At 37.4% G+C, this 27093-nt stretch overlaps 1 protein-coding gene across 1 annotated transcript in view; it reads right to left on the bottom strand.

The window, feature by feature from the left end:
* Positions 1 to 7421: 7421 nt before the first annotated feature.
* The window catches only part of LOC144974503 (uncharacterized), a 71548-nt gene continuing 51876 nt past the window's right edge, over positions 7422 to 27093 (bottom strand). Inside the window, exons 8-13 of the mRNA XM_078917420.1 lie at positions 14707 to 14779; positions 12947 to 13044; positions 11914 to 12074; positions 11273 to 11411; positions 8800 to 8908; positions 7422 to 8443 (exon numbers count right to left, since the gene is read on the bottom strand). Of these exons, the coding sequence (XP_078773546.1) occupies positions 8135 to 8443; positions 8800 to 8908; positions 11273 to 11411; positions 11914 to 12074; positions 12947 to 13044; positions 14707 to 14779 (889 nt within the window). The 3' untranslated portion in view covers positions 7422 to 8134. The remainder of the gene's footprint in view (positions 8444 to 8799; positions 8909 to 11272; positions 11412 to 11913; positions 12075 to 12946; positions 13045 to 14706; positions 14780 to 27093) is intronic.

Genomic DNA, 27093 nt, shown 5'->3' with positions numbered 1-27093 from the left:
TGCCTCTTTCTTTTTCTTTTTCTTTTTTAAGGGTTTTACGGAGCTTGCAACACATTAAGGTTATATCAGCGCCAGTAAAAAGGAAGAAAATGGGATAGTAAAAAGTTCTAGAATTACAATAAAGCATCCAAGAAAAAGTAAGAAAAAGAGGAACTGGGAACAAACAGGGATCAGATGTAGATTCCAAGAGCATACCATCAAAGTACTTAGTTTGAGATCACCAATAAGTCTCATCTGGACACAAGCACGGCCCCCACTAAGAGGAATACACTCAAATGCTTACATTATAAATTGTAACAAATATAATACAGTTCATAACAGAGAGATGATTTACAAGGAAAAAAATATCATCTCCCAAAACAATAACTATGCATTCGACTGTTTCCCTCCCAGCTAGGACTTCGGCCAGGACCAGGACAAAACCAAGTAATCTCATTCCAAGACAAAGACAGAAAGCATGTTGGAAAACAGATATAAGGGGATAGAAGACACAGTACGTACCCCCCTGCCCACTATGGGAGTATCATGTAAGGTGGTGAGGTGCGATTAAGATGTCAAAATTAGATATTACATGTGAAACACTCAATACTCGTACAATCTAAATCAATAATACACAAAAAATAAATACAACAGCTTCAAACAAGAACAAAATACCAAAAACAAGAAACATTTCGGGCTCATAACCCTTCTTCAGCCAACACCAAAAAAAAAAAAAAACTCAATGAAAACAAATATATAAAAACACCATATCAACGTCCTTAGTAACCAAACAAACCTGATCACAAGATCAGGCAGGGAAATGCATTAGATCTGTTGTGAACAAGAAATTGAGTGACTGGAAAGACCCGGCCACAGGCCAGTGGCCTAATCAAGTGACGTCCGATTACCATCTATTCTATTCTAAACACTTCTTTTTGTTTACATTCCAAGAGCTTCTTACAGAAAGAACGTACCAAAAATTTACCTGCCGTCAATCTGGGTCTTTAAGTAACGTATTCATGTTTTCATTGTTTTTTGCTGTTGGCTGACGAAAGGTTTTGAGTCTGAAACATTCCGTGTTTGGTATTATAATCTTTTTTTTTTAAACTGTTATATTCATTTTTGTTTACTACATTTTACAGTCCTTCTAGCATCTCAGTATCACTTTGACTACAGTCTATATATCATGCTTTATTCATGAGAACAAAACCCCCCAAAAAACCAATAAAATTCCTGGACTTGGGGTCTGGCACTTGTTTCAGAGATTACCTTTTTTCAGATCTTTACCAAACACCATCTTACACCAGCTCCCCAATTTCTCACTTTAATAATTTTAACTGGGTTTAATTTTTTTTAATCACGTTTTTAAGCACCCGGTTCACTGTTGGCGTCTTAAGGAAAAGGACCATATGTGGCCACATATTACGAGTAAACATTCATATTTTTCCTTGAGACAGCAGACGGGGACATAATATCATTTTAAGACAACAGGTGAAAAATGACTGACATCAAATGAGAGAAAAATATATAGGTTTTGTCGTACAAGGGATTTAGGGGATTTACTCTGTAATAAATTACAGCTAAAAAAAATAGAAAAGTTAAAATGGTTGTATTACATCAACTTTGGCTTTAAAATACTTTGGTTAAACCTTAGCACTGCTCGTGCACTCTCTGCTTTCATCATTCTTTTTTCCTTCTTTTTTTTTGTGTTATCTTGGCCAATTTCTTTTGTTTGTTTGTTTGTTTGTTTGTTTTTCAAATATAGATGACTTTAGATGACAGTTGCCTTAATTCTTAAACCTGAGATAAGACCGAATTTGATATTCGATATTTCAGGTAAAAAAAAATTTCTGGCCAAAATAATAATTTGTTTAAATTAAATCTTTAAAATAACGTTTCGTGGAGTAAATGACGGTTATCCTAGTTAGGGGAGGCTACTCATTCAACAGTACTCCTGTTGACAGTAATTACTGAATTATCTCCCTTACATCAAACTGTGATGACGATATGACACTACACTTTGAGACTTTGTACGAGTTCCAGGTCATACAAAATGCTCAAAAATTTGAAAGAAAATTAAATGAACGAAGAAAAAAAAATGAAAGAGAAAGATTTTTTTTTTAATGAAAGAAAAAAAAAAAAAAAGGGGGGGGGGGGGAAATGAGAGAAAAAGGGAAAAGAAAAGAAGAAATAGCACGAACAAAAAAAAAAAAAGAAATTTAAAAAAAAAGAAAAGAAAAAAAAAAAAAAAAAAAAAAAAAAAAAAAAAAAAAAAAAAAAAAAAAAAAGAAAAGAAACGAAAAATTGAAATAGGGCACATTTCAACAAATTTATAGCAATGTTCCATTTAAAAACATTTTTTTTTTGGTAGCCAGTTTTGGGTTAACGATTTTTACTGTAAACCGTTCAAATTTAACAAGAATAACAAAACATATTTCTTTTTAAAGCAAGCAAGCAAGTAAAGCAAAAATAAATATTTTCAAACAAAATATATTATGACAATAAACTGATAATACTTTTGCTGTAAAAGTTTCATAACAATGGTGTGAGCAAAACATTGAAGCACAGAAGCTTAAATCCATCACAAAATCAGAAAACAAAATAATAATGATAATAATAATAATAATAATAATAATATAATAATAATAATAATAATAATAATAATAATAATAATAATAATAATAATAATAATAATAATAATAATAATAATAATAATAATAATAATAATAATAATAATAATAATAATAATAATAATAATAATAATAATAATAATAATAATAATAATAATAATAATAATAATAAAGAAAACACGGGGTAATATTCAATCTTTGTTACAGTTCATCGGAAACAGAGAGGGGGGATGGGGGGTATGGCATCATTAGTCATTGAATGCATTTTATATCATTATTATTATAATTTTATTATATGTTTTTATTTTTTTATTATTATTATTATCATTATTATTAGTAATGGTAGTAATAGTAGTAAAGTTAAATTAAATACAAAAATATGAAATAATATCATTGTGATCGTAGTCACTGTTACCATCATCATCATCATCGTCGTCATCTCTCTCTCTCTCTCTCTCTCTCTCTCTCTCTCTCTCTCTCTCTCTCTCTCTCTCTCTCTCTCTCAATCTCTCTCTCTCCCCCCACCCCCTTCCCTCTCTATCTCTCGTTGGCCATGTAAATATTTTTTTGGTTCGACCGAGCTTCACCGGTTACGAAGTGATCACATCCATGCAGTAAAAGCTTAAGGTTTTATATATTGCAATATTCACTAATACTAATCATGCTCAAAGCGCTTTACAAAGGGTCCTTGACCAACACATAACATGTGGCACCTTTTAGGTGATATTGCAATTTTTTCAGACAGAGACAACAACACTGTTAACCACCAGGTACTCATTTAACACCTGAACATGGTGAGAGAAAGTGTATAAAGAGCCTTTTCCGAGGACTCGACTATGCGCCGAGCGAGGCTCGAACCCAGGACCTTAGGATCCGAAAGGAGTGTCATACCACAAGACCACTAGTCAAGACAGTTTTACATACATTAAACAATTACTGGATAATGATTTACAATAAAAGAGACAAGAAAAGAAAAAATATATTCTTAAAGTCCTCTCTTGAATATTAGTTCAAAATGTCTAAGTTTGGGGAAACAATAAACAAAAAAACACAAAAAAGAAATAGAAAAAAAAAAGAAAAATTTCACCAATTTATAACAAAAACTTAGATTTGTTTTTAAGGGTTTTACGGCGTTTGTGACACACTTGGGTCATTTCAGCACCAGGAAAAAGGATGAAAAATGGGATAGTTGAAAATTCTAGATTCACAATTTAAAGCACCCGAGAGAAAAAAAAAGGGAATTGTTCAAGTAGGGAACAGATATGGGTTCCAAGAGCACACTATCAGTATCAGTGTTTTTTTGTTTTGTTTTTAAGGGTTTTACGGCGCTTGCAACACACATTAAGGTTATATCAGCGCCAGTAAAAAGGAAAATAATGGCATAGTAAAAAGTTCTAGAATTGCAATTAAAGCACCTAAGAAAAGGTAAGACAAAGGGGAATTGGTTCAAATAAGTTTTGTTTGTTTGTTTTTAAGGGTTTTACGGCGCTTGCAACACATTTAGGTTATATCAGCGCCAGTAAAAAGGAAGAAAATGGGATAGTAAAAAGTTCTAGAATTACAATTGAAGCATCCAAGAAAAAGTAAGACATAGGGGAACTGGGAACAAATAGGGATCAGATGTAGATTCCAAGAGCATAACACCAATGTACTTAGTTTGAGATCACCTATAAGTCTCATCCGGACACAAGCACAAAACCCAACAAAGAGGAATACACTCAAATGCTTACATAATACATTAAAAAATAACAAATATACTAATACATAACAGAGAGATGATTTACAAGGAAAAAAATATCTCCCAAAACAATAACTATGCATTTGACTGTTTCCCTCCCAGCCAGGACTCCGACCAGGGCCAAGAAAAAAACCAAGTAATCTCAATTCCAAGACAAAGACAGAAAGCATGTTGGAAAACAGATATAATGGGATAGAAGACACAGTGTGTACCTCCCTGCCCGCTATGGGAGGTCAGGATCCCCACCCAGGGTTCAAATAAGAAACAGGTGTAGATTCCAAGAGCACACTATCAAAGTACTTAGTTTGAGATCACTAAAAGTCTCACCCAGACACAAACACAGGTTCCCACTAAGAGGAACACACTCAAATGTTTTACAGCAATTGGAAAACATATAGAGGGGGATAGAAGACACAACAAGTACCTCCCCCCCCCCCCCCTCCCTCTCTGCCCATAACGGGAGATCACGCTATGAGATTTTATCAATGTGAGCGGCAGGCGTGTAAAAAAAAAAGGAGGAAGATAAAACAGCATGAAATGATCTTCGGCATCATTTGTCACCGTAAGATCCTCATTGGTTTCTACCAAGGCCAGGTCATCATGATGATATCAACATAACAATTATATAGAAGGTGTAATCTCAACAGGTAGAAGGTAACATCAACAATAGGCGGGATTGCAACTCAATAAATATCAGGTTATGCAAGAAAATATCAAATGTTAACCAAAGGAATAAACAAATAATAATAATAATAACAATAAAAATTATAACAATAATAATAATAATAATAATAATAATAATAATAATAATAATAATAATAATAATAATAATAATAATAATAATAATAATAATAAAATAATAATAATAATAATAATAATAATAATAATAATAATAATATAATAATAATAATAATAATAAATAATAATAATAATAATAATAATAATAATAATAATAAATAATAAATAAATAATAATAATAAATAATAATAATAATAATAATAATAATATAATAATAAATAATAATAATAATAATAATAATAATAATAATAATAATAATAATAATAATAATAATAATAATAATAATAATAATAATAATAAAATAATAATAATAATAATAATAATAATAATAATAATAATAATAAAAATAATAATAATAATAATAATAATAATAATAATAATAATAATAATAATAATAATAATAATAATAATATAATAATAATAATAATAATAATAATAATAATAATAATAATAATAATAATAATTAATAATAATAATAATAATAATAATAATAATAATAATAATAATAATAATAATAACAATAATAATAAAACATTTTTTAAAGCAAGATTCAGACAATAAAATTGTCCTAGATTTCATAACATTATAGAAAACATTTTAAAAATAACAAACAACAACAAAAAACAGCTGTCGACATTTACGATAATTTTTCTGAGACAGAATAGATGTCAACTATTGAGGTTTACAATAGAAATATGAATATCGTGAGTCTAATGTCTTTTCCGACTCATTCAAATGCCAACGTCTCATTGATTAAATCTTTGTTTGTTTGTTTGTTTTTAAGGGTTTTACGGCACTTGCAACACATTTAGGTTATATCAGCTCCAGTAAAAAGGAAGAAAATGGGATAGTAAAAAGTTTTAGAATTACAAATAAAGCACCCAAGAAAAAGTAAGACATAGGGGAATTGGGAACAAATAGGGATCAGATGTAGATTCCAAGAGCACACTATCAAAGTACTTAGTTTGTGACCACCTATAAGTCTCATCTGGACACAAGCACAAAATCCAACAAAGAGGAATACACTCAAATGCTTACATTAAACATTAAAATTAACAAATATAATAATACATAACAGAGAGATGATTTACAAGGAAAAAAATATCATCTCCCAAAACAATAACTATGCATTTGACTGTTTCCCTCCCCGCCAGGACTCCGACGAGGGCCAGGAAAAAAAACAAGTAATCCCATTCCAAGACAAAGACAGAAAGCATGTTGGAAAACAGATATATGGGGATAGAAGACACAGTATGTACCTCCCTGCCCGCTATGGGAGGTCAAGATCCCCACCCAGGATTAAATCTTTACTGATTGTACTAATTCAAACTACAGTCACGTTGTTCTTTTACAATTTTTTTTCTTTCCACCAAACTATACAACACGACATACTCTAGTGTTATAGTCTGTCTATGCATTTTTTTATTGTAGCTGAAGAAGGGGCTGTAGCCAAAACATATAGTTATTATTATTTCTTTGTATAAATTAAAACCCATTAAATATTAGCTGAACAAACCTGGGCCTGGATAAAGAAGACTTCCAAAAACCGAGTCAGATGGAAGAGTTCTGTTGCAGCCCTAATGGGCAGCAACGAAGGACCTCCATCATCCTCAAAAGGACTACTTTTATCTCAAAAATCATATGTCTTTAAGACAATGGTTTATGAATGGGCCTCAAAGCCAGTGGTGCCAACCTTACTACTTTTATCTCAAAAATCATATGTCTTTAAGACAATGGTTTATGAATGGGCCTCAAAGTCAGTGGTGCCAACCTTACTACTTTTATCTCAAAAATCATACGTCTTTGAGACAATGGTTTATGAATGGGCCTCAAAGCCAGTGGTGCCAACCTTACTACTTTTATCCCAGAATCATACGTCTTTGAGACGATGGGTTACAAATGGGTTTCAAAGCCAGTGGTGCCAACCTTACTACTTTTATCCCAAAATCATACGTCTTTGTGACAATGGGTTATGAATGGGCCTCAAAGCCAGTGGTGCCAACTTTACTACTTTAATCCCCAAAATCATACGTCTTTGTGACAATGGGTTATGAATAGACCTTGAAGCCAGTGGTGCCAACCTTACTACTTTTATCCCAAAATCATACGTCTTTGAGACGATGGGTTACGAATGGGCCTCAAAGTCAAAGCCAGTGGTGCCAACCTTATGTAAAAAAATTCGTATTTTTACCTATTTTCATTCATTGTACACATTTTGATGATGATTGCACGCATTATTAAATGTCTATTATCTAAGCATTTTAAAGATTGATACATTTATTTTTTTTTCGGTGTACTTAAACACTATCTGTTTCTTGATCCAGAAGTTCATGAAGTGAGTTTATATAATATTATCTGGCTGGGACATATCCCTGTGTACAACAAGGAATCAAGAGGCTTAAATCAAGTAAGTCAAATATTAATTATACCTTTAAATTTACATTTCTTCCAAGTCTGGTATACAAAATACAATTTCAATATAATCAATATAAAAAGCCCTTCACTGAAATTTTTTTAAAGCCTCAAATTTGTTCTTGTAAAGAGTATATGTGACCCATTGTAACAAAACGGTATAATGTCGGGATGAACCAGGTGTTAAAAACCCAAAATTAATGCTAAATCGGTCAAAAATATGAATTATTGGTATTGGGTCCATGAATAAACATATTTATTCTCCTCAATAGAACATGTAAACTCAACCCAAGTCTGATATTTCTGGTTATAAATTCAATTTTCAGCACCATCCCGACATGAAACTCTTTTGAGGAGTGGTGGACAGCTCATATGGCAGAGTCAGCTCTCCCCGGCCAGGCGGGGGTTGTCGTACTAGTAAGGTTGCGGGTTCGAGCCCCCATCACCGCCGCGAAATATGTATTCTCTATTGTCTTCTGGCACTTTCCTACTCACTTCATTTCTTGTTATTATCAACATATGTGCTTGTTCCATTCACTTTTCTAAACTACATAAACTGTAATATTTCTATGTCTATCTATTGTCTACTGACATCCTTTTCTGTCTCATCCTCTTGATCCTTTGAAAATGCCGATTCGGCAAATGAGTCGGCAATCTGGGAGGCCTGCTTGAAATAGGTCATGACCTTGTCAAAATTCTTGGGTTCAAGGTCAACTAGGCTGATAGAGTAATGGTAAGGGTGCCCGTCAAACCAGATTACATCCTCATCCTCGTCTTCCACTTTGTCTTCGTTGCCGACGGTTGATGATGTTATCGTTGTTCTTGGCTGGACAGCAGCAATGATGGAACAGTCTTGTAAGGTTTTGGACGCTAAGAATTGCTTCAGCTGTGACAGCAAACATAACCATAAAAGAATGGATCAGTTGGATGGATGGATGGATGGGATGGATGGATGGATGGATGAATGGATGGATGGATGGGATGGATGGGATGGATGGATGGATGGATGGATGGATGGATGGATGGATGGATGGGATGGATGGGATGGATGGGATGGAATGGATGGATGGGATGGATGGTTGGATGGGATGGGATGGGATGGGATGGATGGATGGATGGATAGATTGTGGGAAGAAGGAAGCCTTTAATGGCCAGAATGGAAAACGGGATTGTCATCAAATTTCCATCGAGTTTCATCCAATATTGGGATACCTGGTGACCACCAACAAAATAGTTCCGTACCTTCATGACTGCGTATTCATCCGAGTCTGGGGGAGGTTCATCCTGATCATCTCCACCAAGCCTTAGCCACGACACATCCTGGTATGGACCATCCAAACACCATTTGTTCCTGTGGATACCAGACAGACTGACATGGATTCAACAACAACTAAAATAATAAATTAAATAAAACAAAACATCTATACAAGTGCATTTCTACGGATCTAAAATGCTCAATGCACTTTACAATGAATGCTCCATTTATTCTCACAGCAGGCCATATGGAAACATAATTCCAATTCACACAGACCCAGTCATCTGTTAGGTGTCTTTTTTTGTACTAACACCCTCACAATATCCGTCACAGCCTATAATCTGGTACTCGCTCTCACCTGAGTCAACTGGTGTAATGTGTGTTTAGTGTGGTACCCAAGGATACAATGTTGGGACCCGATTTTACCCCGAACACCGTCACCCATCTATCCAATGATCATGATTAACATCCCTTGACTTTTGTGATAGGATGAGCCACTGTACAACTGGGCCACTAGGCCACAGAAAAAAAAGAAAATTTTTTTTTTTAATTTTAATTATTTTTTTTTTACTTTTGCTACAGAACAATATCCACTAAATGTGAGCCAACATCTCCAAAAGGTAATATGTCAGGAAAACTCAGATCTTGAAAAGTGAATTTAGACTAGAAATGATAAGAAATATGAAACTTTCATTCTTTTACAATGTGAAAAATTGTATCTTTACTATGAGGAATAGAAATTATCGCCGAGTTTCATATCTGTCGATAAAAATTTGATTTTTATCACCTAGTCTATCCCGACAAGGGGTGCCCGATGGCTCAATTGGTAGAGCACTCACTTCACATGCAAGGGGACTGAGATCGATCCAGGTAGTAGTCAGAGATTGTTTTCTGACATCCCCCCCCCCCCCAGGCCATATGGAAACATAATTCCAATTCACACAGACCCAGTCATCTGTTAGGTGTCTTTTTTTGTACTAACACCCTCACAATATCGGTCACAGCCTATAATCTGGTACTCGCTCTCACCTGAGTCAACTGGTGTAATGTGTGTTTAGTGTGGTACCCAAGGATACAATGTTGGGACCCGATTTTACCCCGAACACCGTCACCCATCTATCCAATGATCATGATTAACATCCCTTGACTTTTGTGATAGGATGAGCCACTGTACAACTGGGCCACTAGGCCACAGAAAAAAAAGAAAATTTTTTTTTTTAATTTTAATTATTTTTTTTTTACTTTTGCTACAGAACAATATCCACTAAATGTGAGCCAACATCTCCAAAAGGTAATATGTCAGGAAAACTCAGATCTTGAAAAGTGAATTTAGACTAGAAATGATAAGAAATATGAAACTTTCATTCTTTTACAATGTGAAAAATTGTATCTTTACTATGAGAATAGAAATTATCGCCGAGTTTCATATCTGTCGATAAAAATTTGATTTTTATCACCTAGTCTATCCCGACAAGGGGTGCCCGATGGCTCAATTGGTAGAGCACTCACTTCACATGCAAGGGGACTGAGATCGATCCAGGTAGTAGTCAGAGATTGTTTTCTGACATCCCCCCCCCCCCCAAGTACTCATTTTACACCAGAGTGTGGTGAGAGAATGTGACTAAACAGCCTTCTCCCAAGGAGACTGAACATAGCATCGCTTAGTGCAGAACTTGAACCAGGAACTGAACTGTCCGAAAACGACCTGTCCAAAGACAATAGTCATACCACAAAGGCAGATCAATGGTACCAACAGACAAAACTATATTACATGAGTGACATAATCAATTGGATGGTGAAAAGGTTTAAAATGAGATATTGCCAAGTTTAGTTTGAAGGTCAGATTTTATTAAAAATGAATTCTTGTCATAAATGATTAAATTAACCCTGTTTGTACATCTTCATGGAATATCAAAGTAATTTCACTTCTAAATATTTTTTACAGCTAGTCAAGTTAAAGTGTGAAATTTTAGAAAAGTTGTTGGATACCTTTCCCATACATCTGACCATAACTTCATGAAAAATCACCCAATTTACTTCAAATAAAGATTACAAAGTTCTGGGGAGCATATTCTTTCAGAAAATGAAAAAAAAATGCAAATCCAAAATTGTCACCTTCCGACTGATTATGTCATGCACTGACACATGTGTAATCGTAATCTTAAACATTTGAAATATTATGTTAGAGAAAACTTAGTTGAAAACTTATCACTCAACTGGAGGTCTAAAAACAATAACCAAGAATGACGAGAGCTGAGTGTCTATAAATAGATAGAATGTGCTTGGCTAAGGAGCTCACAACATTACCATCCGGACCAACACACAAAACTATGTGTAACCTTGAACGTTTATAGCCTGGTTAATACAGTTCAGTTTAGTGAGAATTACGCATGAACACAGATGGCAAAAGAGACCCGAGTGACGTCAACTTCATACTATCTATATATTAGAAAGTCAAACCTGAGAACAGGGTCGTCCTCCACTCGTTGTTTGATGCGGGCATAGAGGGGATAGATGCCTTCAATGTCTAAGGTGTCTAAAGACTGGATGCTTAGAATTCGTTCCAGGACGCATCCTAGGGGAAGGCACTTGTCATAATCTGATGGCAGGACAGAAATCAGATGGGGTATTATGTATTTGTTTTTTTCTTATAGTGTGAATTAGTAACCTTTTAGTTTCAGCTTGCTCTAATACTTCTTCATTAGTTTTTTCTCTGTCCATGAGATTCTTAACATCCTTCTAAGAAACCACATCTCTGCTGCCTCCAGTTTCCTTCTAATGTCTTCTGTAACAACTTTCCAACTGCCCAACTTTCACAGTCATATAATAATACTGACCAAGCATAGGTCTTCAAAACCCTATGTTTTGTTGTCATTGAGGTATTGCATGAGATATGACGTTTCCTAACACAGTCACCTTTATCACAATGGACGTACGTTACGTTTACCACCACAGTTACCTTTATCACAAGGGACGTAGACCACAGTTACCTTTATCGCAATGGACGTAACTACTGTTGCACGTCGGGATAGCAGACGTTACGTTTCCCACTAGTTACCTTTATCACAATGGAAGTACGTTACATTTCCCACCACAGTTACCTTTATCACAATGGACGTAGGTACTACTATTGCATGTCTGGATGGCGGAGTCCAGGAATCGGGCACGACGGGATGACACTTCTTTGGCAAGGGGAGTTGTCTCCCCTTTGGGAACTCGTAGTAGAATCTCCATGATGAGGCTGATGAAAGAGCCGACCAAACTGCGGGGAAAGTCAAGATACTCAATGACTCGGTAGAAAGGGATCTGATTATATTGGTGTTGATTTCATGTAATATTGTAATAAATAACAATGTGAAATTGAATGTAAGCTTCAATTTAATTACAAAAAACAGATAGAATGGACGTTTCGGGTTTCCCTTTTATCAACAAGCAGGATGAGTGAAACACTACAGATGAATTAGATGTTGTGGTAGTGGCGTTGTTCAACGACCGGAGTGGAACTTGAATGCACTCAGTTTACAGCTGGTCACCATTACATGACGAATTAATGACCAAAAGGATTTCAACCGAAAATTAGATACAACCGTACTGAAGGCTTGAGCACATTCCCATCACACTCACAGTCACAATTATCTTCGGCTGCATGGAGATGTCACTATGATTCAAGTTGAAGTTGAAAATTATTTCTATAACTTGATATATATTTTATATATCATTAATGTGACTATGCGGCTATGTGGTCTTGTGGTATGACAATCGCTTTCAGATCGGAAGGCCCTGGGTTTGAGCCTTGCTCGGTACATAGTTGAGTCCTTGAAAAAGGCTCTTTATTCGCTTTCTCTAACCGTACTCAGGTGTAAAATGAATACCTGACCATCAACAGCGTTGCCTCTGTCGAAAAGAAAAAATTGTAATGTTGCCAAATAGGCGTTATGTCTCGTTCTACATGTTAGGGGTTGCTGTTGGTCAGGGACCCTTTGTAAAGCGCTTTGAGCATGTTAAGTGGATATTGCGCCATATCCATATCCATCTATCTATATATATATATATATATATATATATATATATATATATATATATAATTATATATATATATACATAATGTCAAAGCTCAAGAACCAATTAGCATACTTCTGTCTTCTGTCCTCCCTGCCGTCATCGGGGAACCACGAGTTGAGGATTGTGGGAAGGTCGTGACGTATATCAGACCCGTAAATCTCACTTCCATTCTGAAATCATGTGATAAGGATAAAAATTTAGATTATAATAATAATAATAATAAATGGCACTTTCTACATACACATCACAATCAGGCACTTTTGGTATTTATCGCTTTTGAATTGGATTCAACAGTCGTGACGTCACTTCCCTCGTAATGACGCATAGTAACTTGGTAACTGCTTCTAAACTATCGGAAGAACGGAGGACGCCCTTATGAAATACTTCTCCGAGGGGAGCATAAAAATGCATCCAGAGGAGAAACTCATTATAAATCTGATCATGTTTTGACTTTTATACATTTTGATCACATGACATGTGAAAAAGTTCTTGCCAGCATCAAGAATAAAAAGTACCGAATTTCTTTGTTTAGAACCAAGCTGCTAGTTGCTGGGCGGATGTGACATCAGACTATTGAATCCAATTGGAGTTTTAAAATTCAATTGATATTTCAGTTAATATCTTGAAAATGGTCTTGGTGAGTTTAAACTACACATTTGGCTGTTTCCCTCCCAGCCAGGGTATCTGGCCAGGGCCAGGACAAAACCAAGTAATCTCATTCCAAGACAAAGACAGAAAGTATGTTGGAAAACAGATGTAGGGGAATAGGGAATGAGATTAGCGGAAGAGTAGCGTCCTTTGATTGGACGTCACCCATAGTTTGTGACGTCACCGGCGGAAAAGTTATTAGAGAGAGAACGCCATGTTGGTTGTGCGCATGCGTCTCTCGTCCTTGCGGAAGACAATACGTGCCTCCCTGCCCACTACGGAGGTCAGGAACCCCATCCAGGTCTAAAACTCTAGTTTCACATTCTTATCCATCGTCTTTAATAGGCAATATATATAAATTTATCATTCACTGGACAGCGTGACTCAGCGGTACGGTCTTTGCTTCGTACCCGAAATGTACTGAGTTCGATCACCCGCTGCTGCGCTGTGTAGCCTTGCGCAAGTCAACTCGCCCTAGCTCAATTTGCAGCACTGCCCTGCGGCTAACGCCTGTGTTATTCCGGTCTTCCGTTGGAATAGACCCTAGAGACAAATTTCCCCTAAGGGTTGAAAAAAGAGAATTTTATTTGTTATTTATTTTATACCGGGTAAAAATTATGCATTTTGATGCATTTCGGATTGATACTACAGATGTTCTCATCAAATTCAGATTTTTAAAAATATAAAAAGAAGTAGATTTGTGTTAGTTGTCTATAGCAGGTCTTTAATCTGGTACCATCAATGGCTGGCCATTTTTTAAAAAATGTCCATTAATCAAGGGACTGAACCGTGTAAATTGATGTAAAAATAAAGTTAACTCCCTTTGTTATTAATCGCATTCTGTCTATACACAAGTTTGTTGAGCAAAGCAAGCTTTTACAACAAAAACATTTAAGTTCTGGTAAATATAACAAAGATTTTCCTTTATATTCTGTCAGTTTTAATTATTTATTTTTCAAATATTGTTTTCATCAGTTTGTATTATTTATTTATTTTTATTATTATCATTATTTTAATTATTAATTTATTTATCTAAATTTTTAATTTATTTGTTTATTTATTGTGTTCCAGACTGCCTGATGTGTACTCATTTGCAGGTCTGATAACCGAATTGTTGTGGATTTAAAAAATAAAATAAAATAAATAAATACAATAAAATTCCCTTTATTTATCCCATTGATTACCTTGCATATCTTGAGATTGTTCTGAGGTGTTTTGATCAGGGAGTTCAAGGCATGTCTCATTCTTTTCTTGTCTCTGGAAATGACAGAAGAAGACACGTGGTCAGGTCACGGAGGAGGAGGAGGAGGAGGAGGACGAGGACGAGGAGGAGGAGGAGGAGGAGAAAGAAGAAGAAGAAGAAGAAGAAGAAGAAGAAGAAGAAGAAGAAGAAGAAGAAGAAGAAGAAGAAGAAGAAGAAGAAGAAGAAGAAGAAGAAGAAGAAGAAGAAGAAGAAGAGGAGGAGGAGGAGGAGGAGGAGGAGGAGGAGGAGGAGGAGGAGGAGAAGGAGGATAAGAAGGAGAAGAAGAAGAAGAAGAGAGGAGGAGGAGGAGGAGGAGGAAGAAGGCGACGATGAGAGTAAATAGAGGACTATTGTGGTGGTGATGGCAATGGTAACTCATAATTAACGAATTTCACAAGACCTTAATTTAGTTTTGATATCACCAACGAGTGTGTAAGTCGTAACACAGTTACCGACACACTCTTTGATAACACTCCAAATCTCGGAGTGAGAATAAGTTGTGTGACGTGTGTAGTGTGTAGTGTGTCATGTGTAGCCCCATAGAGATATCGTGACCAAGTCTTTAAGATTTCAATGTCAAACCTAGCACAATTATCTCGGGGTGTCTTTGGGAGGTGGGCACGTGGCTGATACAAAATGGCCGATTTTACAACAATTATATCGGTATCTTTCGGTGTCAAACATGACTGAAATGACACTTTGCCCGGTCTCCTATCAGCCTTCAAAAGGTTACATGTCTAACAACCTGACCAGCTGATCTTCCCGGGGTTTTTTTGAACAAACAAAAGCCTCACAACACCCGCCCGCCGGATAAAACGTACAAACACACAAAACTGTATTTGTTTTTAAGGGTTTTACAGCGCTTGCAACACATTAAGGTCATATCATCGCCAGTAAAAAGGAAGAAAATGGGATAGTAAAAATTTCTAGAATTACAATTAAAGCATCCAAGAAAAGATAAGACAAAGGGGAACTGGTTCAAATTGGAAACAGATGTAGATTACAAGAGCATGCCATCAAAGTAATGGGCGTGATCTATATTCCCTGTCCATGTGCTTGAGGTCATTAGTCACATTGCAAAAGGTGCTCAAAGTGACCCACATAGTGAAAAGTATTCACAGCTTTTGAAATATCTCACATCACTATTGGTCATATTATTCAGATTGACACATGGGTATGTTTACAACTTTCATAAGCAAAGCAGCGTGTTTACATTTGTTACATATTCAATCGTTGGACATCAACAAATCATGTGATTGATGACTTGGTTGGACGAAAACATGAATATAGATCGCTCCCATTTGTTTGAGGACACCTAAATGTATCATATAAGATAATCGTAAAAATGCATTCATCAATTGAAGGGCCGTTTATTTCTGCTGGCGGATATGGACAGAAGATAACTGGCAATGATTGAATCAAATAATACTTCTTGACACCACTCCAATATATTGTTTTACCAAGTACATTCAGGATGTTCAATATGCTGGATGCGTTGAAGGAGACCTGCGAACTTGAAAATTACAAAATTCGTAGTTTTAGGAGATAACGATTATAGTCGATCTAGTTTATTTTAACAATCCACAGTTTACCCTCACAGGGATTAAATAATACTTTTAAATCCTTAAAATGATGTGGTTTGGCACCATAATTTGTCATTTTCATTAAGTTTTAACAATCCACAGTTTACCCTCACAGGGATTAAATAATACTTTTAAATCCTTAAAATGATGTGGTTTGGCACCATAATTTGTCATTTTCATTAAGTTTTGATGACCTAAAGATGCTCATGAAGTTCTAAAATTGGACCCAGAATTTCGTAATTCTACGAGTTTTTCGTAACAGTCGGCAGGTCGTCTGGTTTTAGACATGGCAAACTTGAGAGGGCTTTGGTTTAAGGTGTTCAGTAACCGACACCACCACTATCGATAAACACACATACACACAAACGCGTGTAAATATGTGAGTGCGTAACGTATACACACACACACATACACACACACACACACACACACACACACACACACACGCACACGACATATCTGATAATGTTACGACCCTCATAGATATGATATGACGATAGCCTATTTCACCTCAGACTGATAACACTGACTAATATCGTATCACAACAAACAACTTGACCTGCCCAAGAATTCACGACATCTGCAAATAAACAAAAAAAAACAAGAGAGAGAGACACACAGACAGGAGAGAGAGGAGAGAGAGAGAGAGAGAGAGAGAGAGAGAAAGAGAGAGAGAGAGAGAGAGAGAGAAAGAGAGAGAGAGAAAGAGAGAGAGAGTGAGAGAGAGAGAGAGAGAGAGAGAGAGAGAACAATTTTGCCTCGTTTGCTACTTTATTATATCAACAGGGCTGTCAACTTGAAATTTCAAATATTCGTAATTCCCAAGGGAGAGAGGGGGGGGGGGGAAGAGAGAGGGAGAGAGAGAGAGAGAGAGAGAGAGAGAGAGTGAGTAACAGAGAGAGACAGAGTGAGTAAGAGAGAGAGAGAGAGAGAGAGAGAGAGAGAGAGTGAGAGAGAGAGACAGATATATATATATAGCAAAATAAAAAAGCACTCTAAATAGTTTTAGAAATAAATAGTTTGCCCTCAACATGATCCAAAAAAGCTCCAAAGTTCTAAAGAAAATATCGCGATGATTCGAAGCAACTTAACTGTCCTTTTCTATAATATTTATTGAATCCAAGAGGCTTAGAAAGAATGACTCCACTCTAACAAAGAAAGTATTGGACTGGAACCCTCAGGGCAGAAGATCAACGGGACGGCCACGAGGAACATGGAGAAGAATTAAAGAAGCTGATATACAGAGAAATGGTAAGACCTGGAATGAGATTAAAATGTTAGCTCGGGATAGAGAAGGATGGAAACTGTTTGTCTGTGGCCTATACCCTGACCCAGGGTGAAAAAGGCAATGATGATGATGATGATGATGATGATGATGATGATGATGATGATGATGATGATGATGATGATGATGATGATGATGATGATGATGAAGAAGAAGAGGCGAATGCAGTTCTGTAGCTGGAGCCAACATTCGTATCTCTAAGAACTTTTGGTAGCAGGCCTGTAAATGCTCATTTTTCAAAAAGTCTTAAAAGTTTCGGTCATTACGCTCATAACAATTAGAATGTGTAAAAGTCAAAACATGATCAAATTTATAGGGTTTTTTTTTCCTCTGGATACGCTTTTATGCTCGCCGGGGAAATATTTCATAAGGGCGTCCGCCATTGTTCCGATAGTTTAGAGCCAGTGTTACTAAGTTACCATGCGTCATTAGGAAGGAAGTGACGTTACGACTGTTGAAAAGTATTGCTGGGAGAGAATAAGGGCATACTTTAAGTAAGTAGATAAGACAGAGAGGAAAATAAACACGTTATTACAATATATATGATGATCATACGACAAATATTGGGAGACGAGTGGTGCCAGATGGACATCACGTTGATTTGTTTTTGTTTTGTTTTGTTTTTTGGTGTGTTTTTTTTTTTTTTTTGTTGTTGTTTATTGTTGTTGTTGCTTTTTTTTTTTTTTTTTTTTTTTGGGGGGGGGGGGGGGGAGGAGGCCTTCCGAAAGCTCCTCGGTCTACCATCTCTTTCAATTTGTAATTTAACCGTGGATATTTTGTCAGGCGTTTATCCATTCAATTTGTCAAAATAAAGTAGCATTATAAAAACTCTAGAACAAACCTTGATAGATTGGTGAAAGTTAAAAATTTCCTAATATGATCATTGTTTGTTTGTTTGGGTTTTTTTTCTGCGCCGCCATTTTGTTTTTTGAAGTATTGGGAGGCAGTGGACAGCAGAGCGCGATCCTCATCGGTAAAACCCAAATTAGAAATTCATAATTTTCAGACTTTCCCGATAATCTAAAATTAGACTGCCACGATCGTGGGTTACGATCTAATATTAGGCTTTGGAGCCAGGAAGTTCAAAGCATTGCCATCCGGAAGTATAACGGACTAACACACAAAACTATGTGTAACCTTGAACGTTTATAGTCTGGTTAATTCAGTTTAGTGAGAATTATTCATAAACGCGGAAGCAAGGCAAAAAGCAATAACAAAGACCTGAGTGCCGTCATCTTCGTTCTATCTATATTGCCGAGTAATAGCGTAACAATCGTTAACACAAGAACTCTCTAGGACTGGCAAGTTTGACGTCATTTTTTGGTCAGTGTCAGGCCGAAGCCATCGTTATAGCCTGATACTGAAATCCAAAAGGACTGGAAGTTTGACGTCATTATTTAGTTTTTGCACCGTCTAGTGAGTTGTCGTTAGTAGAGGTCAAGGAAACAAGTTATTTCATTGACTGAACTATTGAATATAACTCACGATTTGTTTTCTTTTGTGGCAAAAGACTGGTATTTTGACGTCATTTTTTGGTCAGTATCAGGCCATAACTTTACGAAGGCCACGGTCAGGCTATAAGATTACGAAGGCTGTGGTAACAGTCCTTCAGAGCCATTAGGCTCATGGAGTGAGAGCTTATCGTGGTTTCTATAGCGTGAAACGGACAATAACAATTGCATTTTAAACCTTTTAGATAGGACGCTAGTCTATCGCAGAGTACATTCCGCCAGATTTAACAGACCCAGCTACCCGATCACTACTGGACAGGGGAGGGGGGGTGTCCAGAAAAGTTCCATGTTTGTACTAATACAGAACGAACGATTCCCCAGGCACCGACGACGACTATTACCAGCACCACAATCACGTCTGAAAACCAATGTGGATATCGCGCTATATAAATGCTCTCTTTGTTCGACCAGAGTCTCTCTCTCTCTCTCTCTCTCTCTCTCTCTCTCTCTCTCTCTCTCTCTCTCTCTCTCTCTCTCTCTCTCTCTCTCTCTCTCTCTCTCTCTCTCTCTCTCTCTCTCTCTCTCTCTCTCTCTCTCTCTCTCTCTCTCTCCCCCCTCCCCACCATCCACCCTAAACAGTGTATATAACAATCATCTTTAATCTCCATGTCACACATATGGAAATAGTAACGGTATTGTTTAGATCGATGTCTAATGACTCAAGTCTGCTGGTGGTTGTCGTTGTGACGATGGTGCTGGTAATGGTGGTCATTGTTTGTTGTCTGCGAAATCGTTTGTACTGTATCAGTACGAGAGAGAGAGAGAGAGAGAGAGAGAGAGAGAGAGAGAGGAAGAGAGAGAGAGGGGGGGGGAAGAGAGATAGAGAGAGAGAAAGGGGGGGGCGGGAGAAAGAAAGAGAGAGAGAGAGAGAGAGAGAGAGAGAGAGAGAAAGGGAGAAAGAGAGAGAGAACGAGAATAATATATATATATATATATATATATATATATATATATATATATATATATATATATATATATATATATTATATATAATATATATAAAACTATCAATAAAAATTCACTTGTGAAATAATGTCTTGGCTGTTTTTTTTAGTAGTAGAATTGGGGTGGGGGGGGGGGGGGGGGAAGAGGGGAGGGTGAAGAGGGGAGGGGGAATGGGGGGGGGGGGGGTTACGTGACGTCCTCATTCGTGCTGGCACACTGACATTCACTATTGTCAATCAAACTGACGGATTATAATATAATCTCCGATATAAAAGGATTTTAAAAAAAAAAAAAAGGAGATCGTATTAAGCAGTTGATCTGGAAAGAGGCGTCGTTAAAATTTTGGCTAGAAAATTCGTCCTTCAAACATCGATCGATTTAAATGGCCCTCATCTTGGCAAAAACTCTCAAACCTGGGATTTCGCGAGGTCTTCAAGGAATCCCAGGTTTGAGAGATTTTGCCAAGATGAGGGTCATTTAAATCGATGGATATCTGAAGGACGAGTTTTCTGGCCAAATTTTTAAATACGTGTTTTACCAGAGTATGGAAGTAAAATGGTAAAAAAGAATGAATTACGTAAACACGGACCTGAATTAAATCAACTGTGACAGCAACAACAAAAAAAAACTAAATCCAAAACACCAATGACAACAAACTGTTTTGCCCACCAACCCAACTATCCAATGACGTCATCGGCCTCTTCAGGTATTGTAAACCAGTCAGTCATTTCGATTCGATTCGATACGTTTGGAATTGTCTACATTGGGTTATTATCATTTTATGTATTATTAGCATTGTATTCATAATATCAATAATAAATACTACTACCAGTACTACTATTACTACTGCTGCTGCTGCTGCTGCTGCTGCTGCTGCTGCTAGTGCTACTACTACTACTACTACTACTACTACTACTACTACTACTACTACTAATACTACTACTACTACTACTACTACTACTACTACTACTACTATTATTTTTATTATTATCATTATCATTATTATTATTATTTTATTATTAAATTATTATTATTATTATTATTATTATTATTATTATCATTATCACTATCATTATTATTATTATTTCCCAATCTCATGCACCGCCCTCCTTATCTGTAATCCCTGGCAAGACGTCAATAACCAGAAGCTCCACAGACCTGGCGTATCAAATCAATTACCGCACATAGGATCGAGGCACCGTCTTTGTATGTGATCAATAGGCAGGCGTTGACCCAGTTTTTATACCAACGATCCCGCCCTCCTCTTTACAATTGTATTTTCAAAAGAAAATGAAGAAACGGTAATTATAAAATAATATGCCCTGCTGCGATGACACACTTCGTGGGTAGGTGGAATTTAAGCAGAGATCAAAAGCGTGACCTCCAAAAAAAAAAAAAAACTGGTTCCAATCTCATTGGAAGTGTAAAACCACTGTTCAGGAGGACTGGATACATACTGTGTGTTATAGATAGAATGAAGTTGACGTCACTCGTGTCTTTGTTGTTATTGTTTTGGTTGTTTTGTTTCGGTTTTTTTTTGCCATCCACGTTGATGAGTAATTTTCACTAAACCGTCTTAACCAGACTATAAACGTTTAATATTACACACAGTTTTGTGTGTTGATCCGTTATACTTCCGGATGGCAATGTTATGAGCTTCTTAGCCAAGCGCATACTATCTATAGATCGCCTGGTTTCAGAGTGATAGCATCTTGTTTTCTAGTCTAAATTTATTCTTGTCGTCAATAAAGATCATCCATCCTCGCTATTCTACGCCCTGTAATCCTAAGAATGTTCGACATATTTTGGCCTACAAAAATTAAAACAGTGGATCTATTAAAGAACGCTGACTGCACTAGCGTAGAAACCCAAATAAAAATAAGAAGATGGCGTAGGCTGGGTCATGTGGCCAAAGCTAGAGGTGCCTAAATGAGCCAGTAAAATGGAGAGAAAAATAAAGTGAGTAGATGTGACTCATATATAAAGGGAACAACACAAAACAAACAACGTTTCGGCCCTTGGTCGTCACGTGGCCAGAATGGAAAAAGGGTCACTTCCCAAGACAGCGCTGTACTGGACAGCAGCAGATGGGAAGAGAAAGCCGGGGAAACCCAAAGAAACCCGGCGAAGGACGTACGATGGGAGAAATGAAGGAAGCAGGGCAGGCCTGTCCCGGAATACAGCCACCATAAAAGCAGCAAACAGCAGAAAAAGCGGAGATGCCCTATGCACAGATGTGCCTCAAGACGTGTCCTTCGTAAAGTTATGGCCTGATACTGAAATCCAAAAGGACTGGCAGTTTGACGTCATTATTTGGTTTTTGCACCGTCTAGTGAGTTGTCGTTAGTAGTGCTCATGGAAACAAGTTATTTCATTGGCTGAACTATTGAATACAACTCACGATTTGTTTTCTTTTGTGGCAAAAGACTGACATTTTGACGTCATTTTTTGGTCAGTATCAGCGTGACCTTCGTACAGTTATGGCCAGATACTGACCAAAAAATGACGTCAAAATGCCAGTCTTTTGCCACAAAAGAAAACAAATCGTGAGTTGTATTCAACTTCCAATGATTTTGGAACCTGGAGAGTAGAAGGTGTGACGTCACGACTTCTCAGTGTCTTATTGAAGACACTGATCATCGCCTGCTGTGAGGCTGTTTGATTCGGACGACAGGCATTAAGTTTGGATGGCTATGGTTAATATCAAAGTATTTCCCCTCAGTCACTCCACCAACTCTCTCCCCTCCCATTTGCTCCTTTATTCCAATAGATGGAACGAATTTGACGTCACTCAGCTCTTTTTTTAAATTGTTTTTTAAACAGCCATAATTTGGTGACTCGTTTTCACTAAATTCTATCAGACAATAAACGTTCAAGGTTACACACAGTTTTGTGTTGGTACGTTATAGATAGTATGCGCTTGGCTAAGAAGCTTACAACATTGCCATCCGGAAGTAAAACGGACCGACACACAAAACTATGTGTAACCATGAACGTTTATAGTCTGGATAATACAGTTAAGTGAGAATTACTCATAAACGTGGATAGCAAAAAAAAAAAAAAAAAAAACAATAACAAAGACCTGAGTGACTTAAACTTCAAACTATCTATATCCGGCTAGCGGCGGATGTTGTGAGTATTTTACCTAAACCCATAGCATCAATTTTATTATGAATATCCAGATGTTCACAAGTCAGTATGATTTTTGACCTTGTCCAATAAATAGGTGACCCTTGTCTGTGTGTGTAAATCGGTGACCTCGATTCCCAGTCAGGTCAGAACCAGATCTCTGTCCATGACCGCAATACCGGTTGGTCCATCACTACATCAATGGAAGTCAGTTAGGAAAAAGGTGGAAACGGTCGTATATTAAATAATAATTGAGCTTTTATATAGAGCAATATCTACTAAACGTGCTCAAAGCGCTTTACAAATGGGTCCCTGGTCAACAGCAACACTCGATATATAGGATGAGACATGACGCCTGTTAGGCGATATTACATTTATTTCCGGACAGAGACAACGGTGTTAACAGCCAGGTACTTATTTTACACCCGAGTACGGTGAGAGAATGAGATTAAAGAGCCTTTTTTTCCAAGGACTCAACTATGCGCCGAGCGAGGCTCGAACCGAGGACCTTCCGATCCGAAATCAGTCTCATAACATTAGACCACCGTATAATAACAGAACATGAAGTGAGTATCCGGAGTGGTAGATGGCGTCGACTGCATGGCGTCCCTCTCACGGCCAGGCGGAGTTGTCGTATCAGTACGGTCGTGGGTTCGAGCCCCCATCGGCGAGAATTTTTTTAAATTCTATATTGTCTTCTGGCACTCACTTCATTTTCTGTTATTATCAAGCCAAGAGCCTGCAACACTCACTTTTTAAAAACTTTTGTATAGCGCATCTATGGGCGATGTGGGCATTTCTGCCCTACTCTGATTCTGCAGGGGGGAAAAACGTGTTTTTAACATTTTGCCAGAAATCTCGAACTTCAAATATTGTCGGTCGTTTAAAATGGCCCTCATCTTGACAAACACTCTCAAATCTGGGATTTCGCCGAAGTTCCAGGAGGAGGAAAAGGACCTGAGGACTTTAGAAGGAGGAGAGCTGAGCATTTGAGGAGGAAGAGGAGGATTTGAGGAGGAGGGGGAGCTGAGTATTTGAGGAGGAGGAGGAGGAGGAGGAGGAGTTGATGGTTTGAGGAAGAGGAGGAGGAGGAGCTGATGGTTTGAAGAAGAGGAGGAGGAGGAGCTGATGGTTTGAGGAAGAGGAGGAGGAGGAGGAGGAGGAGGAGGAGGAGGAGGAGGAGGAGGAAGAAGAAGAAGAGATTCGGGAGAATGAAAATGAGGAGGTAAGGTTGGAAAGAAGTGGAGGATAAGTGGCGTGGAGGGGGAGGGGGGGCGGAGAGGGGAGGGGGTGAGGGAGGAGAGGGAGTGTGTGAGAATCAATGTCATGAATTGACTTTATAATTATACAAATTACGGGTTATGGGTTAATCGTTTCTAATCATACAACACAGCCCGATGTCACTGTAGACTAGGGGACCGATGAGAGGTCACGAGCAGTCATTGTCACAGCCCTGGGGGACAGACCTACCTATATTGGGCAATGTCTGTCTATCTATATTTGGTGTTTGAGGAATGCGTATGCGTGTGTGTGTGTGTGTGTGTGTGTGTGTGTGTGTGTGTGTGTGTTTGTTGTGAGGGGGGGGGGGGGTTGTTTGACGCAATTCAGGATGTTATAGATTCCCATTCAGATTATTACAATGTCTTACCGACAAAACTATGACGTCACGTTGATGGGCTGCCATCAAAACACGGGGGCTATTTAATTTATGACAAAATAAGTTTGTTTGTTTGTGCTATTCTTAATGCTATTAAAAAGCGATATCCACTCAATAGACTCCACCAAGACGATAACAAAACTTAACATGTAGAACATGAAATCGACCCAGTTAAGCGACATTACTTCTTTTTTGTTTGTTTGTTTGTCAGACCGATACAATGCTGTACAACCGATCAGGTACTTTTTTAGACCTGAGTACAGTGAGATAATTTGAGTAATGAGCATTTTCGGGGAGAGAGAATGAGAGAGAGAGAGATAGAGAGAGAGGGAGGGAGAGAGAGAGGGAGGGAGAGAGAGGGGGGGAGAGAGAGAGGGGGGGTGGGAGAGAGAGGGGGGTGGGAGAGAGAGGGGGGTGGGGGAGTAAGGCAGTGTGGTTTGAGTCATTTGAAACATTAGACAATTAGTCGTTGATCGAGTGCTATTATTAAAGCTATATCATTACTTGCAAAGATTATATATAATAATACACACTGTATATTATTTATGGGATAATAACTGGCCGTGGTAGATGGAGACTCATTTCATTAACCATGCAACAATCAACGGTCAGCTATCTAAAGTGGCTGGTTGTGTGAATGACCTGTACATGACATTTCGGACAGATGACCTTGGCAATCAAATCCCTCTACCAACAGTTCCTCTGTGCCCTGTTTTGTTTTGTTTTTAAGGATTTTACGGCGCTTGCAACATATTTAGGTCATATCATGATCAGCGCCAGTAAAAAAGAAGAAATGGGATAGTAAAAGTTCTAGAATTACAATTAAAGCACCCAAGAAAAGGTAAGACAAAGGGGAACGGGTTCAAATAGGAAACGATGTCGATTCCAAGAGCACACCATCAAAGTACTTAATTGAGATCACCTAAAAGTCTCATCCAGACACAAGAACAGGCCCCCACTAAGAGGAATACACTCAAATGTTTACAGATCACATAATATAATATGTAAAATAAAATATAATACAATGCATAACAGAGAGATTATTTACAAGGAAAAAAATATCATCTCCAAAAACGATAACTATACATTCGACTGTTTCCCTCCCAGCTTAGGAACTCCGGCTAGGGTCAGGACAAAACTAAGTAATCTCATTCCAAGACAACGACAGGAAATAATTGGAAAACGGGTATGGGGTGATAGAAGACACAGCATGTACCTCCCCTGCCCACTATGGGAGTCCTTCGTGCCCTGCAATATACGAGTTGTTTTTCTTTTCTTTATTTTCTTCCTTATTCGTACAAAGGCGGAAACAAGGTCCTGTTCTCATTTTGGTCCGTCTGTATGGAACACCATTGCACAGACCATACGGGAGTCCAATTCATTGTCTGTGTTCAAGAAATCCTTGAAAACATTTCTTTTTTTTTTTTTTTTTTTTTGATGTCATGCACTTTCTTTGATATTGATTTATGTTGATGTAAAGCGCCAAGAGCCTCATACCTGATACCCAAAGCATGTCTCAAAAACAAACCGGAAGTAAGGAACTTTCTGCCGTCATCTGAAAAAAATAACCACGTATTTGTTTATAGTTTGGCCAGTAAATTTGTTCTTCAAATGTCTATCGATTAAAATGAGCCCCGTCTTGCCAAAAACTCTCAAACCTGGGACTTCTTTGATGCAGCATAAAACAAGCAAAGCGCTTTGAGCACATTTTAGTGGATATTGCAGGAATGACACACACCTAGAACACAACAAGCAGGATCCAATCCATGCCATTCAGCGAAGTAGCCAAGTCACTCTATTCCGCCTCCGAACAGGACACAATAGACTAAGAGGACATATGTTTACAAAGCTAGGTATTGGAACAACCCCTTATTACTGAGTTTGCGCCAACGGGTCCCGTTAGAGATAGACGACGATTGGGATTGTTTGGAAGCTTTAACCCTTTGCCCACTAGTCATTATGACATCCGAAATGCTATCGCCTTCTACATCTACGCCAGAATAGAAATAGAGGGTGGAGCCTACCATGATATAACATTTTATGGATCCCTAATTTCGTCATATCAGTTCTGTCCACTGACAGGTGGGTGGATATCGCTTTCAAGAACTTATGTCCTTATATGAAATCCTGAGTTTTTGACCAATCAACGGATTGCTCTTTTGATAGCTCGCTTGTCAACATGAGTCAGCTCAGCCCTTGATTTATGTAAAGGCATCAC

This window comes from Berghia stephanieae, chromosome 6 (assembly GCF_034508935.2).
Source record: "Berghia stephanieae isolate SIO BIC M18660-M18661 chromosome 6, UCSD_Bste_1.3, whole genome shotgun sequence".
Classification (NCBI taxonomy): Eukaryota; Metazoa; Mollusca; class Gastropoda; order Nudibranchia; family Aeolidiidae; genus Berghia; species Berghia stephanieae.
This window is presented reverse-complemented; position numbering and strand designations above follow the sequence as displayed.